This window comes from Corella eumyota, chromosome 2, assembly GCF_963082875.1.
Source record: "Corella eumyota chromosome 2, kaCorEumy4.1, whole genome shotgun sequence".
Lineage (NCBI taxonomy): Eukaryota > Metazoa > Chordata > Ascidiacea > Phlebobranchia > Corellidae > Corella > Corella eumyota.
In genome coordinates, this window is record NC_137491.1 from 11,957,547 (window position 1) to 11,976,738 (window position 19,192).

At 27.2% G+C, this 19,192-nt stretch overlaps 2 protein-coding genes across 2 annotated transcripts; one reads left to right on the forward strand and one right to left on the reverse strand.

Annotated features, from left to right (window-relative positions):
* Nucleotides 1–1,255: 1,255 nt before the first annotated feature.
* On the forward strand, nucleotides 1,256–13,012 carry LOC145742411 (uncharacterized). Its single transcript, XM_082560189.1, has 24 exons — nucleotides 1,256–1,398; nucleotides 1,495–1,590; nucleotides 1,668–1,753; nucleotides 1,860–2,957; nucleotides 3,165–3,286; nucleotides 3,350–3,427; nucleotides 3,668–4,515; nucleotides 4,769–4,897; nucleotides 5,119–6,452; nucleotides 6,639–6,763; nucleotides 6,828–6,990; nucleotides 7,162–7,419; nucleotides 7,821–7,961; nucleotides 8,226–8,380; nucleotides 8,887–9,063; nucleotides 9,154–9,233; nucleotides 9,378–9,597; nucleotides 9,958–10,123; nucleotides 10,492–10,585; nucleotides 10,919–11,083; nucleotides 11,294–11,386; nucleotides 11,647–11,780; nucleotides 12,027–12,164; nucleotides 12,681–13,012. The coding sequence occupies exons 1-24, from the start codon at nucleotides 1,295–1,297 to the stop codon at nucleotides 12,806–12,808; spliced, it is 6,132 nt and encodes a 2,043-aa protein (XP_082416315.1). The 5' UTR covers nucleotides 1,256–1,294; the 3' UTR covers nucleotides 12,809–13,012.
* Nucleotides 13,013–15,878: 2,866 nt separating this feature from the next.
* On the reverse strand, nucleotides 15,879–18,547 carry LOC145742412 (galactosylceramide sulfotransferase-like). Its single transcript, XM_082560190.1, has 6 exons — nucleotides 18,260–18,547; nucleotides 17,911–18,092; nucleotides 17,023–17,226; nucleotides 16,812–16,959; nucleotides 16,619–16,744; nucleotides 15,879–16,504 (listed from the first exon to the last, which is right to left on the reverse strand). Exons 1-6 carry the CDS (start codon nucleotides 18,545–18,547, stop codon nucleotides 16,163–16,165), a joined length of 1,290 nt encoding a protein of 429 aa, XP_082416316.1. The 3' UTR covers nucleotides 15,879–16,162.
* Between the last annotated feature and the right edge of the window lie 645 nt (nucleotides 18,548–19,192).

Below are 19,192 nucleotides of genomic sequence, written 5' to 3' on the forward strand. Positions count from 1 at the left end.
TTACATAAAAACCTATCTTAATTTTTTTCTGTGTTGATACAAACTTTTCTTTTTAGTAATGTGTAGTACAAGTTATAATAATAAAATAAATAAACAATAATTATTTCTTAATATATGTTTTCTATAATACTTTTTAACATACAAAAAAAAAAAAATTTCATGCAAAAATTAATCTAATTTTTCGGAAACACTTATGTCCTGCAGATCAATTTTTACTGCTGTAAGTTATTGCATATGTGTCCAAGTTTAAAACCCACTATGCATTTAACCTCTGTTTTTTTCACAGGTAAAATTAGAATAAAAATTTAAAATCGGGGTGAAATGAGTATACAGAAAAAATATCATGGGGTAAAATGGGTTTAACAAATATTAGTATAATAAGGCAGTTTAACAGAAAAGTTTCACTATGCACTAGGTTAAGGTTACCTAAATTATTATTAATTAACCCATCTTTAACCTTTAAAGCTTGTTTGCGCCAAGTATCTTTATTTTTTACAACTATAAAACCTATGTATTGAACTGTACCAACATATGCACCTTAATAGAAGTTATATTTAATATTTTTACTTTTTTTAATTTACAAAATAAAAATATGTAGAATGTTGTTAAATGTTGGCAGGGGTTGTAAAATAATACAAACAAAGTTGTCTTTTGTTTTAAATTTAGTTTTTCAAAGTAAACTTTAAGTTGTCAAAATTTGTTTAAAACAGTAACTACAAGTTAGTGCATTTACTTGTTGTGTTTTGTTTTATGTTAAAAAACTTTTTTTAAATGCTTTTAATATACTCATTTCAATAATCAATAAGTTTAAAAGGAGTACAATAGTTTTTTAAATGAGTTTTACCTTGCAGATTAATGAATACTCAATTTTTTTTTTTAAATTAATAAAACTACCTAATTTAATTGTAGCAAGGTAGTAAAATTACACATATATATTGTCTACATACATAATCTCATTTTTAAATTAAAAAACTTTTCTATTACAAAAGATTAAAAAATTACAATTCATCAAACTTCAAATTATATTCATTCCCCCCCATGTGACCCTATCCCAAACTGCCACAGGCAACTCGAGACTGGGCTGGGGTAACAGTTGTTACTCTATGTTTAGGTCGTGCATTCAACCTTTCCACATAAAAAATAAAGATATACACCAAAAATCATTTATATAGGCACTATAAAAAATGTTTTTTTTAATCGGTTATAAAACTTTTAATTAAAAAAAATTGTTGTTTTTATTTTATGCTGAGAAAGTGTAGGCCTTAAGTTTACACAAAGTATGCCATAGTTTAATATGGACCCAAGAATAAAAACTGTAAAGATTTGTTTGGAGAATCTTGAGGCTGCAGTCAAGTGCGCAATTTGCTTGGAAACTTTTAACGACCCTGTTAACACCAAGTAAATTTAACATTTCAAAAGTTCCCTTTTTAAAATAAAAAACTCCTAAATTTTTGATTCAACACTTTTGTATATTTACTGTTTATTGTTTTGTAGATGCGGGCATAACTTTTGTTTAAAATGCATAACACGGGCAATAAATGGAAAGGCTTCAACTTTATGCCCACTTTGTAAAACTATAATTACAAAAAGGTAATTTTTTTTATTTTTTTAAATTATAAATTTGATAACATTTTTGTTTATATATATATTTTTATATCAATTTACAGAAATCATACAAGAACTGTACACTTGGATAAAGTAGTATCTGCAATTAATTCTATTCATAATGCAATGGAAACTGATCTTTCATTAGGTATTAGCTTGTTTTGCAAAACTTTTGGTAATTCAAGTGTGTAGTGCAGTCTTGCATTGAAAAATAATACTTAAAGATTTAATAAAGTTTATTTATTTTATTACAGCTTGGGTGCCTAATAAAAAAGATAATGAAACTTGTAATCCAACAACTAGCAAAGTTAAAAAACAACCTGAAAAAACTTTATTTAAAAATACCAAAAAAATCTGTGACAAGAAAATTTCGAAAAAAATTAATAAAAAAGATATACAGTCTCTTGATTCGGAGCCAATAAGTCGAAATGATAAGTGTACGCCGGATATGCTTGATATTGTGGATAAAATTTTTATTTCTGAAGGTAAAGACAACAAATCTGCTTTAAAACCTGAAGGACCAACAAAATCAACTGGGATGAATATTTCTCTAAAAACTACTCGAAATAAGAAAAAAATTGCAGAATTACCTGTTGGAGATCCATTCTTGTTCCCACTAAGTCAAACGGAGTTAAAGCCAAAACCGGTTATGAAAAAAGGCAAGAAAAAACTGGTTGTTAAAAACTGTGGAAATAAAAAAGACAAAATTATGCCCAAAAACATATCTAAAAACAAAAATTTGTCAAAATCAATGAATGAAAACAAACCAACAGCTAAAAATGTACCAGTATCACCTCAAGATACTGAAATTGTTAAGTCGATAGTATCTGCGCAAAATCACAAATTGGTTATAGAAACATTAAAAAAGAAAGAAAACAAAATATCAATGTCTTCCAAAAAGAAAAACAAAGAAGTTACAAAAACCAAGTGTTTAACAGACAAACCTGTGGATGAGGGTAAAAAGGAGTTAAATAACAGTAAGAAAAAAGGTACATCTTCAAAAAGAAAAGATGACAGTAAACCTAATGGGAAAAAATCTTGCCATGTGCACTGGAAAAATAGTTCCTCTCTTCAGTCTGTGATACCAGACCAAATAAATACTCAAAAAACTCCCGACATATCAAATAGCCATGATAATACTTTAAATCGGGTCAAAAATGAGGCCACTGCTACTGATTTAGCTGAAAATCAAACAAAAAACTTAAACAAAAATCTTACAGTTACAAAGAATGATGCCACTACTGCTATACTATGTCATGCACAGGAAATTAATGTATGTTATAATTGTACTGATCAATCTAAAGCTTTAAAATCCGAAGAAATTAGTCCGGCCATAAATAAATATATTTTAGGTAAATATGTTATTTATTGCATATCATATTTGCTTTACATTTTAGTTTAGTAAAACATTATTAAAAATGTAGTTTTAACATAAATTTAATATCCTATAAAAAATAGGCTAGTTAAAAACAATAAAAATGGTATTTATACACATTTTATTAATGTATATAAATATATTTATATTATGTATGTTTTTTTACACTTTTTTAAAACTTTAGAACATCCAAGGCTTTTTAAGAGATTGGTTTATTCTTCTGAATCTAGCAGTGAATCAAAAGTAGAATGTCAGGAACCAAAAACTATTGTATCTCAAGCATCACAACTTGGCTTTGAGGATAAGGTAAGATTTTGCTGTTGTTTTTTTACTTACTTTCTACATATTTATTATCTATAATATTTACAGGTAATAAACTGGTTGGAAAATGTGGAGCCTGGTTTATCTGCAATCGATAATAACACTTTAAATAACTCCACAGAAAGTGTAAGTCCAATATCTCATGCTAAACGTTTGCTCACCATTATGTTATGCTTCCTATTAATGTATATGCTCATAAGCTATCTATATACAGTAACGTTCAGTTGACAAAAAATGTATTTGCGCATTTCTACGTTATTGTGTTAGGAATTGACTGCTCTATTCTTAAACTTTTTATCAGCAAACACAAAAAAAGTTTTATTTATAAATTGATTTTTTAATTTAAAAAAAACAATCTTTTTTTAGGAGAACAATTGTGAAGTCGAGTTGGATGATTGCATTTCTGTATCACAACTTGGTGAATTGCCTTTACCCCAAGAAGTAAAACCACATCCTGTTAAGAAAACTATTGTGAAGAGAAAGAAAATTATCAGAAGACCTAAACCGTTGTTGGAGCAAAATATTTTTGATGTCAAGGGCATATCCCAAGGTGTTTCCCCCTTTTCGACACCAGAGTCTAAAGATACCACAAAAGAAAATTGCAAACTTGATAAAGAAATGGGAGTTGAAAGTCATCGGAATAGTAATGTCAAAAATTTCGAGGTTCATGAAAACATGGAAAAATCTGACCAAGAAACCAAAACTACACCTAAAGTAGCAGGATTAAAATTAGAAAATAATTTAACTGATAAAGTGCTAAAATGTTTAAATTTAAAAGAAAATTCTAAAACTACTGACAAAAAAGATGTAACAGAAAGTAAAGAAAATTCTACTGATAAAAACAAGATCATTTACCAACCAGAGTTAAGTACTCAACCAAGTGAAGATACTTCTGTTCAGGTTTTGAAAAATATAACGATAACTACAACTATTGGCATGATTCACAATCAAGACCTATCACAATCCACTCCAAATCACCCTACTGCCTGTGTTTCACCCAAAAAGTTTAAATGTGATAACTTAATGGAAAACAGGGAGGCCATACGGTTAGATGATATGCCGATAATTTGTGTTGCTGAAACAGAAGAACCTACACAAATGAGTGCGGCCTACTTTGTTGAGAGCCCTGATGAAAGTACTCTGCCTGTTGTTGAAGAAAACAACATTGTTACTGAAGAAAAAATTGATAATAAAGTTGAAGACAACAAAATTAGGTATTAATGGCTTTGTTTTTTGATGAAGTGATATCATTAGTGTAGTATTAATTATATTGCACTTTAAACACTATTGGTTATTTAGTTTTAGGCAAAATAAAATTTTTAATGATCAAATTTTTATATTTTAAAAAGAAACACAATATTATTATTAAAGAGTAATTAACTTATTTATTCATTGATAATTTTTTTATGCAAAAAACTAACAACGTATATAAAAAAATTTCATAATTTTAAAATTAACTTTTTTTAGGCCATCGGTTCAATTAGGTTTGTTTGACTTTAGTGAAACAACTCCCACCAACAAACCAGTGACAATTGAAGAAAATGTTTTATTTAACCAACTTAATAACTCAAGTGAAAAAATAGTGGAAACTTGCAGGTAAACTAAATGAAGAGTTGTTTTCTTAATAAATAAAAATTTGTTTTTATTTAAGCATTTGTAATTTTAATTACAATATTTTAAATCGTATTTAATCACTTAAAGACTTTTTAATTATGTTTATTAGTATGAACTTTTTTAAAATATTTTTTGTATATATAGGCTCTATATAACTCAAAAATTTTAATATAAAAAAAAAGTTTATTTTAATATGTTTCTAGAATGGTTTACAATGAATTAAGCGAACAAAACAATATTACCACTGCTGCGGATGGTCAGATTTTTACTCATGAAAATATAAAAGCTGATCTAATAATAATTCAAACAGAAAGCCAAGAAGAAATGGCTGTAAATTCTGATCAAGAACCTGTGTCAGTGATAACAAAACTCAAAGGTTTAACATCTCCTTGTTCTGACATAAATAAAGTAAATGAACTTCTAACTAGGACTGATGACTTATCTGGCTTATCTCCTGTTGCTTGTAATCAGAATATCAATAACTCTGATGATGAAATTATATTAAAAGAGACCAGCAGTGTAGATTTTATTCAAAATTCAACAGAAATAGAAACCGCTTATAATGTATCTGCTTTAAAAACTGGGATAAAAAGAAAGAAAGGAAGACCAAGGAAAATGCCTAAAATTCAGCTTGGATCTCGTAAATCGAAGGTGAAAAAGAAACCTGTAAGAAAATTTCCAGCATCCAAAAGTTCTGAGACCGCTCCTGCAATCAAATTAGATAAAAACATAGAATCAGTGGTCTCCGCTTCACCCAAAAAATTACTGGATGAAGCTAAAATTGCTATTAATACTAATTCAACAAAAGTCTCTGCAAATGATGCTACTTGTGCCAAGACCACAACAAAATCAAAAGAGAATACTTTGGAAGAAATAGTGAATGCACATGCTAATGATATTCCTCAAACTAATGATGATTCTCCAGACATGGTGTGTACCACAAACGGATGGGGAGGATCAAAACTAAAGATTCGGATCTTCCGGACTTCTTCCGAAGAAGAGGAGGAAAGAAAAAAGAATATGACATCCCCTAAAACTAAACCAGAATCCTCCAAAACAACTAAAAGTTTAAGATCAAAATTATCGCCTGTCAAAAACCAAAGTTTTCCTTCATGCAGAAATACTCGAAATCGATCCAACTCTGAAAATGATGACTTGTTAAACTATGGTGCTTCAAGTATGATTCAGGAATACATAAAAAACCAAAAGGATATGTTAAGTCAATCAGGGGTTTACAAAAGAAAACAGCCGATCACTGCTAGAAAAAGTATTCTAAGCAGATCTGCCCAGAAACAAGCTAAAGAACGCGAGAAACGGTTACAAGAATTATGTTTGCCTTCCAAATTGTTTACAAATTCTGATACTGATTACATCTCTTCAACTTGGCCCAAAACTTCAAGTTCTGAATTTGTTCCTAACCGTACGTTGGCATCTTGTGGCCTTTTACATGAAGCAAAAGTTGTGTTGAACAAATTAGATGAAAACACTCTGTCAAAGTATATAGGAGTGAATAGTCAAGATCCTGTTAAAAATAACGGTAGCCTATTTACTTTATTTGTTGCTTTTTTGTAAAACTTTTAGTACATTTTAAAACTGCATGTATTTTCAAAGGTTATGTGGCTATATGTCTAAATTTTTGTTTTTAAATTTTGATTAAGTTTAATGTAAACATTTTTTAAATCAGAATAAATTTAAATTATAAACAAGTCTAATTTTTATTTAGAAATTCCTGAAGTTATTTCTAAAGAATCTGAAATACCGTGCAGTCCTCTTTTATTTCAATCTCAAGAACAAACCTGTGAAAATATTTTGACAAATCAAATTCAAGATTCTTTTTCGAGCTTTAAGGTACTTAAATAATATTTACAAATTTTTTTGTTAAACTTATTATTTGTTTTTTTTATATTTAAAGGAACTGGAACTGTTGGTTGGGAAAATAGAAAAGTTGACACAAAATTTAAAAAATTTCAACCAAGTTGAAAAATTGAATGAAAATTTTCAAATCTTTAAAACATCAGTAAAAGATTTTCTATTAGCGAATTCTGGTGTGATCGAACAAAAGAATGAAAAAGGCGGTTAGTTATTAAATAATATAAAAGCACACCTTTTTTAAAATTCAAATCTTGATTTTGAGAAAAACACTTAATTTATTTGAAAATTGTTAACTTGTTAAACAAATTCAAGTTTTAAAATATATCCTTTTAAATTTGGTTTAAGTTAAGCAAGTAACTGTTACTATTTTTAAGATGACAACATAACTTCTATTGAAATGGAAAATGAAAGCACCCATTTTCAAGAAAAAATGACAACATCAACTGATGACATAAATTCAGAACAAGAGAAACAACAAAATCCGGAAATTGATCAATTTGATAAAGATGACTTGATTACAATAAACAGCAGTTTGCCTGACAACAAAGATCCAAGTCCTTTAAGATCGAGAAAATTTCGGCGAAGATCGGCTCATTTTCCGAACAGCAACAATGCTTCAAAAATTTTAAAAGGCAAATATTAATAAATTGAGATTGAAATTAACCAAACCAAGATTCTTTTTTATTTAAACGTTTTTAAACATTTAAAATATGTACCACTGTACAGATTAGTTAATAGTCTGCACTTTGTTGGCTTTTAGTAGTTATAATATGGTCACAACTTTACCTAATAGTTGCCTGCAAAACTTTACCTGCTCACCACAAGTGGCAGTGTAACTTATTTTATAGACTTTATTTGAACATTATATTGTAGACAAGTATTCATAAAATTTAGAGGTGCAAAAGTTTTATAACTATAACATACTTTTATTAATTTTTTAAAACTGTTATTTTCATTTTAAGTCTGCCTAAGGTATTTAATTGAACCTTTTTTTTATATAAAAATTTTAATTAAATTGTTTATATGTTTACAGAAAACCAAAACATTGCTCATTTACAATCACTAAACTCTTTAAAAAGAACCAGGGAGATATCTAGCGATGATGATAAAAGTTTGATGAAAAAAAGCAAAAATGAGATGAAATTTATTAATTGTGTTCAAATCTCTGACAGTAGTAAGTTAGAGTTAATTTTGAATACTTAAGTTAATTTTTTTTAAATCATTATTGACAATACTCTTGTATTAATTGATGACAAACCTTAAATATTTTGATTTATGTTGTTTTTTTGGTAAGATTTTGTAGCTTAAAACATTGGTAAAGTAAGTATCAAGAAAAAAATACCTTTGTTTTGTTAAAATATTATTATAAAGGTGTTATTCTTATAAACTATTAATTTTTTAATATTCTTGGATTTAACAGTGTACATACTATTTTTAGCCACAGCTAAAACTGCTTCAGTTGACTCCCAAAATACTTACCAAACACCTTTTAGTGTTTTGGATAACTCAAAAACATTACTTGGTACTGAAGCCTATAAAAAAACAGACTCCCCAATAAAGGCTAAACCAGTTATGGATAAGGAGCTAAAGGAGGTACAAATTAAATTGCTTTATTACTTTTTTTTTTATTATATATGTATAATTTTTTAACATGTAAAGAAAGTACAATTTGATAATTACACTTGATTAAATAATAACTTTACTTTTACAACTTTTTTCTATTACTAATTAAATACTGTGAACCAAATTAACAAATTGGTTTATTTTTTTTTAAATTTGATGTATATATGTTTAATTCTAATCTAATTGTGTTATGTTGACCTCACCTTAAATTGCTTTGTAATTTAAGTTTAAATTTATATATATAAAAGGTTGGTGAATAACTTATACGAATCTATGTATAGCCTATATATAAAAATAATTCATAAGCTTTTAAATATTAAAGCTGTCATTTGTGGTGTGCTGTTAAATTATAACAGGCAGAAAAGTTGCAAGTTGTGACCATATTATGACAATTAAAAGCAGTAAGTAGGGCAGGCAATCGACTAATATGAAAAAAAACAACATCCACTTTAAAAAAAAAATTTAATTGTTTACAGAACGATGAGAACTTGCCAGAAGTAATACAAGATAGCCCGACCTCTCCTCCCCCAGAGTGCAGTGATGAGGAATATGAATCAACTGTTGAAGATATTTTGAATGTTGTTCAAGAAACTGAGAATATGGAAAATACTGATGGAAAGATTGTAAAGTCTTCCCCTGCAAAAAGTTCTGAGGTATTTTTCTAACAATCTAGTATAAAATAATACCTTGGCTGTAGTTCGCAATTTTTTAATTTGTCAAAACCTGATTTCTTGTTTTTGCAGACAGTCCCACCTTCATTTTCTCAAGTTTCGACAAAATCATTAAATAAGCAAAACAAAGAAGTTGATGATTTGCTAAAAAGGTTATTAAATAATAACAAAAATTTTGTTTTAACAAATTACTTAAAAGTCATGTAATATTTGTCTTATTTAATTTTGTTTTAGGTTTTAGGCCTAACTATTTAAAAATAAAAAAATGTATTTGACAAAACTTACTTATGTGGCAGAATTTCTGAATTTACATGTGAAATGTCAGAAATGAATTCTCATAATATATCACAAGAAGATATTTCAAAAATCAAAGTTGATGATAGCGAACAAAATTTAAATAAACAAAGCAGCTACACCTGTTCTAAAAACACAAAATTGGCCAATACAATAGTGAACGAAATCGCATCTCAAAAATGTTTGCCACTGGACTTGAGTTCAACTACTTCACATAAACTAGTAACTTATTTCATTACTTTGTTTTTAGTTGTTTATGAATAATGTGTGGTATAAGACCTTTAATTATTTAGGTAATTTTTTTACATTTTGGCGGATTAAAATACAGGCCATAGCTAGTTATTGTATTTAAGAATTACTCTAATCATGAAAAAGTTTTTTCATTGATTTTTTTAGAAACTTAATTCTGATTCATCTTTAAATAAAACAAGTGGATTTTCACCTAAACCTAATCATTTTAAAAATGAAAATGTAAATACTACAAAGACACAAGTTAGTTTTAATCAACCTCACAATATTTCCATGTATAATATATAACTAGTTTAGAACAAAAACCAAAATAATTATGTTAAATTTTTGCAGCAAGAAATTTGTGATAAAAATTTGAAACAAATCGAAACCAAAAGTACATCAAATGATAAGGAAAACCTAAAAAACCAACATGTAGTGTGCAAGAAAGAGTGTCCAACAAAAAAACAGCTGGTGGTATCACGTTTTGATCAGCAGAATAATATGGAACATTTTAGTGGTAAGATTTTTTATAGCTAATGTATTTTTTTTTGTAATTTAAGAAACTTTTTGAAAAAACTTATACTTTGTAATGGGGGACCTCATCACTTTGCTGTCTTGGAGATTTTTTTTTGTAATTACAGTTCCAAATTTTTTTAAAGAAGTAATTTGCTCTCTGTATTGATAAACAAAAATAATTTGCTAACAGAATAGAATTTTATTTAATAATTTAAAAAATTTATCAAACAAAATCTATACTTGGCCAGTAAAATTTATTGCTATTATGGTATTCTATTTGCAAACACAAATGTTTTTAACAAAAAATTAAATAATTTTTTTTTATACTTTTGCTTATTTTTAAATTTTTTTTATTTATTTGTCTTGTAGGTGAGTCTATAACGATGTCAGATTCTATAGCATCTCCACGTGGCACTAGTTTAAGTAATTTACAACTGGATAACGTTCCTATAAGAGGGGACCGGTAGGCTTCATAATTTTGTAAAAACTGATGTATATATAATTATTAAAGCTTAATAGTATCATTTAAATTTACAAATTAACAATTTTTGGGAATATGGTCTATAATATCCAAAAGTGCCAAAGTCGAGACTAGTTTAGGGTGATGCATATCACCCTATGTTTAGGCTATGGATTCCTTACCAATAAACTCATACAAAACAATTTTTAATGTAAAACTTATTTTTAATAAATCTTTAAGGGTTTGAATTTCTAATATTATTGCTATAGTTTTGTTCCTATGCAAAACGTACTTTCCAAATTTAGAAAAAAAAATTCTTAACGTTAATTTTTTTAGAACTTGGCTTGGTGTTATGGGTAGTGGGCTCCATGGAAAAGCTCTAGATATTGTAAAGTATTTTACTAAAAAGTTTAGGGGGAACTTTTTTGATAAATTTGAAGCAGGGAAAGTCACTTTTTTGATTGTGAATTCTAATGATTTGAAGTGTAGCAGGACACTCAAGTAACCTCATTTTTATGTTATTTTAAAATATTTTTGTTACTGTTTTCTGATCATTTTTATGCAGCATACACTGTTAATTATTAAGGTTGCATTTAAATAAACACTTTAATACTTAATATTTGAATTTTTTTTTCGATTTTTATATTTACTTTTAGAAAAAAAAGGATCAGAAAGTAAAATATAAATTTAATACCAATTTATTTATTTTAGATACTTGCAAGCTTTGTGCAGTAAGATTTGGGTTGTCGATATACACTGGGCAATTAACTCGATTAAAAATAGAAAACTTCTGCCAAGAGAAAGGTAAGTCTTATTTGCTTATTATTATTAAACATTCACATAGAAATATAACAAAATGCCAGTACAATTTGTTAGGAAATTTTTTTATATTAGAATGTTTTTTTTAGTAAAAATGATATTTTTTATCTATTACATAGTTGTTACATATATATGTAAACCTAGCACTTAGAGTTTTGTTATTATTTTGTTAAGTAAGTTTTATTTGTTATATTCACTGTTAATATTTGTGTGAATTTATTGAATTTTAAAATTTTTTTTTTTAGTTATGAAATAACAGGGGAAATTGACCACGATTTTTTAAACGCTCCCAAAAAATGTCGCCTGTCTCCAAAAAGTGAAAAACTTTTATCTGGTTTCACAATTTATTGTTTTCCACCTTTTAGTGTATTTACAACAGGTTTGTTTTTGTAATACTTAAGTTCTTAATTAAATTTTCAAATATACTTTTTAAAAAAACAAAATAGAAATAAAAAAAAATATAGCTAGATTTAGTTACCAGTTTACCAACAAAATTTTGGATTATTTTCATAGTAATTATCAAATAAATAATTAGGTTTCGGTAAAATAAAAATACTTCACTTCAAAAAAGTGCAAGACATTGTCATTTTTTTAAATCTAAATAATTTAAACTTTGTATTTGAAGAGCAAATTGTGGAGTTATGTCAACTAAGTGGTGCTCAGGTGGTTGATAGTCCACTTTTATTGGGTGATATCAATTCCAACAACAAGGTTATTATCTTCGATATTGATGCTTACAATTCATCTATTCCTAACTATACAGGTAATTTTATTTCCTTGCATTATTTATTTTACTTTTACGATGTTTTAATGAATATTCTAAAAAGATTGTTGTTTCTGAGTTTATTTGTAAAGTTATGATATTTTTCTGTATTTTTTAGTTATTTGGCAATGTGTTTTTTTGTTTTGTTTTAAAGATTAAAGGGAATGTAAATTTTAATATTATTTAAAAAAACTTTTTTTTAAGTGCAATTATTGCAAAAAAAAACATTTCCAGAAAAGACATATTTCAAATAACCTGAATAGGTATTCTGTTATCAAAATTTAAGATTTTTTTTGAAATTTAGGAGCTTTTTTTAGTGCTAGGTTAGGGTAAAGGGATTAATAGAAATTGTCTTACAGCAAAAAATGGCATTTTAACTTTATGATTGTTAGTAAAATACCTATTCTGCAAAATGGTTTTTGATAATTTGACAGTAATCTGTTTTAAATACCTTTTTTTAGAATTTGTTTCAAAATTCAATTTTTTATGAAAAAAACGTTTGTAATTTTGTTGCAGAAATAGCACAGCAATGTGGTGCCGCTGCAGTATCTTGCAACTGGCTTTGCGAATGTATAGCAACATATATGGTTCTTCCAGTATCTGCCTTTCCTGTTGAAGATTTTGACTCTGAATTTTCCCAGTAATTGAAGAAACTTTAGATTCATCCAAAAACTATAACCCAATCTGGCAAGAAAAAATAAACAAACAAACTTTATTTTGTAGTTTATTAATATGGGTTAAGAAAATTGGATTATTACAAAATTTGGATAGTAATAACTCTGAATTATTTTTTAAAACTTTTTTACATTTTTGTACATAGTTTTTTCAATTATGTGTTTTATTTTTCTTTGGGTATTTTTTGTTGCAAAAAGTTTCACCTCTTTTTTGGTTTTAATTTTTCGTTTTTTTTTCTAAGGGTATTATTGGACATTTTTTCAGTATTTTAGTGTTTCTTTCGTTCAAGTGTTGTTAATAAATGAAATCAAATTTAGTGGACACATTTTTATAGAATGGTGAAGAAATGGTTTAAAGTTTTCGGACAACACCCTCTTAAATTACCTTATCATGTGTAATCTCATCTTTTTAAGTTATATATTTTTAAGATGATATTAGATGTAACTTGACGCTTTAATAATGTTAAAAATTTTTATTTAGATTTAAACGGCAACATCGGGATTTGAACTTTGGGGCGAACATTATATGCGATACTATATATTTCCAAACTTTTGTTTTATTGGATATTTATTTTCGTCAAATGTTTTATCTTGGATGTTATTTAGAATAGATCAAGGCGCACCTCATAAAACATTTAAATTAAGGTTTTGAAAATTTGAGCAATAATAATAAATTTGTCATAACTTTCTTAGATATTAATATTTTTTGAAAATATTTTATTTAAACTATTGCGGTTCTATTAGTACTTTTAAAATTCTATTTAAAATTTTTTTGCGGTTTTTTGTTCTATAATTTAAAGTTTATTATAAGGTCAATGGGGTCAATATATGCGATACAAAATATCTCTTTAACTTTTAAGTTGTTGCGTATTTCGGTGAAATGTTTTATCCACAATGTTAATGAGTACGAAATACATTACAAATCTATATTTTTTGTTACCTTTTTTTTTCTTCTTTTTGCGTAACTTGCTTAAGGTTTCACAAAGGCTGCAACTTAAAAATATAATTTTTATGTAATTCGTTTCTAATTTAAGACTATTTAGTTTCGAATCCTGACTATTGCTAATTTAAAAAAATTAAAACCTTGAAAAATTAACCTGCAATGATATGCACAATAAGCGTTAAATCAACTGGACGTGGGTAATTAATATCTGACCGAAATAAGTAAAAATATTTAGTTAAGCAAAGTGAAAGGCCAAAATTTAAAGTAAGAGAAAGCCAAGTAAGAGAAAGTTTTATAGATTTAAAACAATTAGATTTAAGTTATTCTAACAAAGTTTTAGATCTGATAAAATACCATTATTTTTATAAATAAAAAAAAGGATGTGTATAAACATTACCTAAGAATATTACATATCTTTGATTTTTTATAAACAAACAAGCATTTATATATATTATAAAAACAAATATTATTATTTTAACCCAGTTTTAAGTTGTTAATATCAAGATATACATTACACTAAATTTCCATAACAACAACAGTGTGTTTCAAAATTACGACATAATTATTATATTTAAATTACGACATAATTATTAAAGTGTAACAATACAACTAATGTATTCTTAAAAAAGTATAAACCAACATGTCTTTCCGGAGCCAAAGTCGTTGATCGTGAGTTAAATTCGATCCAAATTTTTTGATTTTTTGGAAATTAGTTTTTGGCTTACATCATATGGTACATAAATATGTCATAACTTTATTTATTATTTATATTTAAAAAATTTTATTTGAAAATACGTTAGTTACACCAATGCGGTTCTATTGGCGAGGTTTAAATTTGATTTTAAAATTTTTGATTTTTTGGGAAATTTTTCTGGCATGTTATGTAGTACATATATAAAGTCATATGGGGTCAACCTTGACCAATAATAATTAGCTCCAAATTTTGTTTTATCTAAAATTTAAAAAAAAATTTTATCTACTATGTTAGTTAGGTTAATACGCATGGAATAAAAAGTTTTATTTAAAAAATTATATATATATAAAAAATTAAACTAATTAATTCAATTATCACATTAATATTAGAAAATATTTTAGATAATTTACCTTTCGCATAGGGCCGAAAAGCGTTAAGTTCCTATTTCGGTTTTAATCTTATCAATTGTAACGTAGTTAGCGATGACGTCACTTGCTGGTGATAAGATAAACATAAAAATGATGTTGACTTATCACTTAAAAGAAAAAATAAATTTAAATTGAAAAAAATATTTTCAAGATTCTCATAGTTATTATAATAATTTTAATTTAAGTACAGATATTATTTAATTTTAGATGCATCACTTCAATTTAACAAAGCCAAATATTATTGCATATATAAAATATGCATTTACCTTTTATTAATCAGGAATTGGCAATATAAGTGACGTCATTTAACCTGTAATGACGTCACTAATGCAGGATTATTAAGTTAAAGTCGGTCTTAAAAAATACGAAGGTTATTAGAATGTATTTAAACAAGAATAAACTTGTATTTTACTACTACAAACAAATTTATCAAGTTAAATTACTAAACTTTGGAAATAGTTACCTTTAAACTTATTTTGGTGCACTTTAACTTTTACTCGACGACAAGTTTCAAGTTGTCGAATGGAGGGCGTCATAAACTTGTGATTGGTATGTTGATAAAGTTTATAAAAACTTATGACGTCACATGACGTGGAGTCTTAAAAATGCTTAAACTCCAGCGACATAAAAGAGAAAAGGTTGAAGGTTAGTTGAATAAAAGGTGAGAGATTTGTCGTCAATAAAGTTATTTGCTTTTAACTTAAATTGGTTTTAGTTACATGATTTAGATATGTTTAGTGTTCGCGGCAGAAGCGCCATTAGTAGTAATATAGTGAAGAGAAAAAGGGATTAGAATAGATACTACATTCGAAACCGCGTTCACAATTTTGTTTTTTTATTATATTCCAATATCTTTAATAGCACAAATGTACGCCCTATAAGAGTTAAAACGGTTATACAAAATGAGAAAAGGGCTTCATGACCTAATAAACATAGAGTAACTTTAGTTATCTCGACCCAGCTTAAGTTGCCTGTGGCAGTTTGGAATATCATAGATTATTATTGCCCGTTTATTAAGTTGCTGATTAAGTGTTGGCCCAACAGAAGCTTATACCGTTTAAAGCAACTTACTCAAGGGCGCTACAGTTTAATCACTATAAGAGAAAAATGGGGATCACACCCAGGACTTCATGTAGTGAAGCCGAGTGTTCTGACCATTACACCACGAAGACTACATACTGTAAATTATCTTACTCAATAACAGTCTTAAATATTGTAAAATCTTAAAATTAAAAAGGAAAAATAATAAAGAATTATTGTTACAAAGGGCAGCCACCAGAACTATCCAACATATAATCAGCCAACTCATTTTTAAAAGAGGCTGACAAGGTGTCAAATTTTGCAAATTTGTTAATTAAAATTTGTCTTTTTGAATTAAAGTTTTGTTTCGCCATATTGTAACAGTCTTTTGCCCTGTGAATTATTTGATCATCTGGCTTTAGCAATTTGTTACTTGAATCAATAATGGTTTGTTTGGTACCCATTTTATTTTGTAATAAAAGTTTTCTCAATTTTGCAACGTCTTCTTCCATGTTCTTTCTTCCGTATTCATCGACTTTCTTCCAGAGCGTACGATTAAAATAAGTATATAGTGCAATATCCTACAATTGATGACAGATTTAAAAGTTTTGCACAAGTGAGACTCACACTTGAATCAAAATTAGGATTAACTTGCAATTTACAAATTAAAGTTAAAGTTTGAATTATTATATTACCAATTTGAACTCTTTTTTAAAAATTTCTTGATCCTGTTTAGATATAGCTGCATTATGTTGATATTGAACTTTTCCTAACATTGAGTGACTATAAACCACATCCTTCCAGTCCATACAAAGTATATCCTAAAATATATTTACATTAAAAATCAGTTTTATTGTACATATTTTATTACAACTATAATTGTCTTACTTTTAATAAAATAAAAGATTCGTCAAAGTACTCGTTTATTAGTATCAGATCAAATTCGCTAGACAGTTGGTTCAGTTTTTTTTCTATAATGACGTCATCGGTGAGAAAGGGATCTAGTCCAAGGTCGTAGGCTTGATAATTTTTCCCTCTTCATTAAAAAAGCATTTATATTTTGCATAACTTCTACAAAGACTCATTTACAAATACTAACCTGAAATACCACGGCACCGACGTGTTTAAGCGAGTTCCCATTTTCCGAAGATAATCTAACAAGGACATTGGTTTCCCTTCAGAAACATGAAAATATGGATAAATATTGCAATTCAACCGAAGTTTGCATTCACTAATGGATTTATAATAAAAATAGAAAGCTGAGGTAAATTGACTCCAAGGTTTTCGAACAACTGAAAAGTATCTGAAACAAATAATAATAACTACATTTTTCCAAATATTATAAATATAAATAATAATAACTACATTTTTCCAAGGATTTAAATATACTAGTTAGATTAGTTATTAAATAAAACAAAAAACTAAGTTTATTCCTAGCCTTTATTTAATTGATAAGTATTTTATAACCAACAGAAATTTAACTTAATCAACCGTTTAATTCTTAACTGTATTTGGATTTAAAAAAACAAAAAAAACAAATTTATAAAAAAAATAAATCAGAAAAGTAAAACTAATAAAATATTAAAATTTTCGAAGATTTATTTAATTAATATATTTTTTTTCAAAAAAAGTTGTTTAACGATAGCAGTAAGCCTAATAAAATTTCTAAAACAAAAATAAGTTAAATTAAAGTTGCTATATATATATCATTATCGCCGATGAGAAAAGGTTGATTCACTATACCTAAACATAAAGTAACAACCGTTACCCTGACCCAGTGTCGAGTTGCCTTTAGCAGTTTAGGATATTAAAGAAAATAATTGCCCGATAATTAGGATGGTAATAAGTGCTGGCTTAGTAAGAGTTCATATCGTTGACAGTGCCTTACTTAAGGGCACTACAGAATGTAAGCATTGAGAATCGATCCCAGGATCTTCTGTAGTGTAGAAAGTAAACTAGTTGTTAAAATGTGACTAATTTTTTTTACTTTGTAGATTTGTGCATCAAGGTTCTCATAGATGAACTGTATCTGAAGTGTTGTTTAAGGTTTTCCATATACCCACCAGTTTTATTAAATGGCATCATAACTCCACCAACATCTTTTGTTAAAAACCGAGGGTCTATTGAACCGGGGTAACCAGGTAGAAAATAGCCAATTGTCGAGTAAAACTAAAATAATAGGTTACATTAAATAGAAAAAATAGTGTAATTGTTTAATCAGTAAATTTTATTCATTTACACGATATTTATAAAATTATTATAGACAAAAAATCTATACTATATGGGTAATATACAAGTAGTACATTTTGTAATTCTAAATATTTTTATATTTTTACCACTGAAAAATTGTTTTTTGCCGCATATCTGGCGAAAACAGATCTAACAGTTGAACTTCCTGTTTTGTGTGTCTTAACATATACAAAATGTCCATGGGGTTTGCAAAATTTCTCATTAGTTGTTGACACACTTTTGTTTATCACTTGCAAGTTACTTTCTTGTATTTGCTTAATTTCAACGAATTTGGAATGAACAACTTTGCAACTGCCATTTTCTCGCAACAAACATATTATTCCACACAAAATAATAAACAAGCAAAAAAGCTTTTCTATCGTTTTTTTAAACATATCTTTGACACTAATCGCGAACCAAATGGTAACCCAGCTGCGTTCTATTAAATCTTGGTAACTGCGCTAGTTTGTTTTATTTAATTTACGGTTTTTAATATATCCGGATGACAATTCTCACTTTAATGCTTTAATTGTTAATAAGTTAACCATCTGCAAAGATTAGAAAAGCTTTATATATTGATGTAATGAATTAATACATTATGTGTAATATAAAGTATACCCATAGCCTACCCGATTTATAGTCACAAATTAATCCTAATGCTAAAGTAAACTGTTACCATATACTTGTATAACAAATTCAAGTAGACATTTTAAAATGGCTGTTATGTTTTTGCTACAAGAATGATTATTTTACACACGGTAATAACAAAGGCGCCTAATTGTCAAGAAAACAGTAAGCTAACCGTTTGTTGCGCTTTAATAAACGGTTTAACCAGCTTTAGAAAAGTAACAACAAACATCTGGCGTTTTTTTACAGGATTACTAAAATTTTTTTATCTTTATTATCAAACAGTAAGTAAATTTTTTTAAACAAACATTGTTACATAAATTTGCATTTCATTTATACTAACAAAAAATTTTAAGACTAGTACCTTTAATAAAGTTAAAACCTTTCATTTATAACATGATCTATCTTTCAGA

Coding starts and splice junctions, on each gene's coding strand:
- LOC145742411 (XM_082560189.1), top strand. CDS start 1,295: ATGGACCCAAGAATAAAAACTGTAAAGATTTGTTTGGAGAATCTTGAG. Junction 10,124..10,491: donor TAATATGGAACATTTTAGTG/GTAAGATTTTTT, acceptor TTTGTCTTGTAG/GTGAGTCTATAACGATGTCA. Junction 11,084..11,293: donor AAGTGTAGCAGGACACTCAA/GTAACCTCATTT, acceptor TATTTATTTTAG/ATACTTGCAAGCTTTGTGCA.
- LOC145742412 (XM_082560190.1), bottom strand. CDS start 18,547: ATGTTTAAAAAAACGATAGAAAAGCTTTTTTGCTTGTTTATTATTTTG. Junction 17,227..17,910: donor TTGATGCACAAATCTACAAA/GTAAAAAAAATT, acceptor TATTTGTTTCAG/ATACTTTTCAGTTGTTCGAA. Junction 16,505..16,618: donor TTAAAAAAGAGTTCAAATTG/GTAATATAATAA, acceptor CATCAATTGTAG/GATATTGCACTATATACTTA.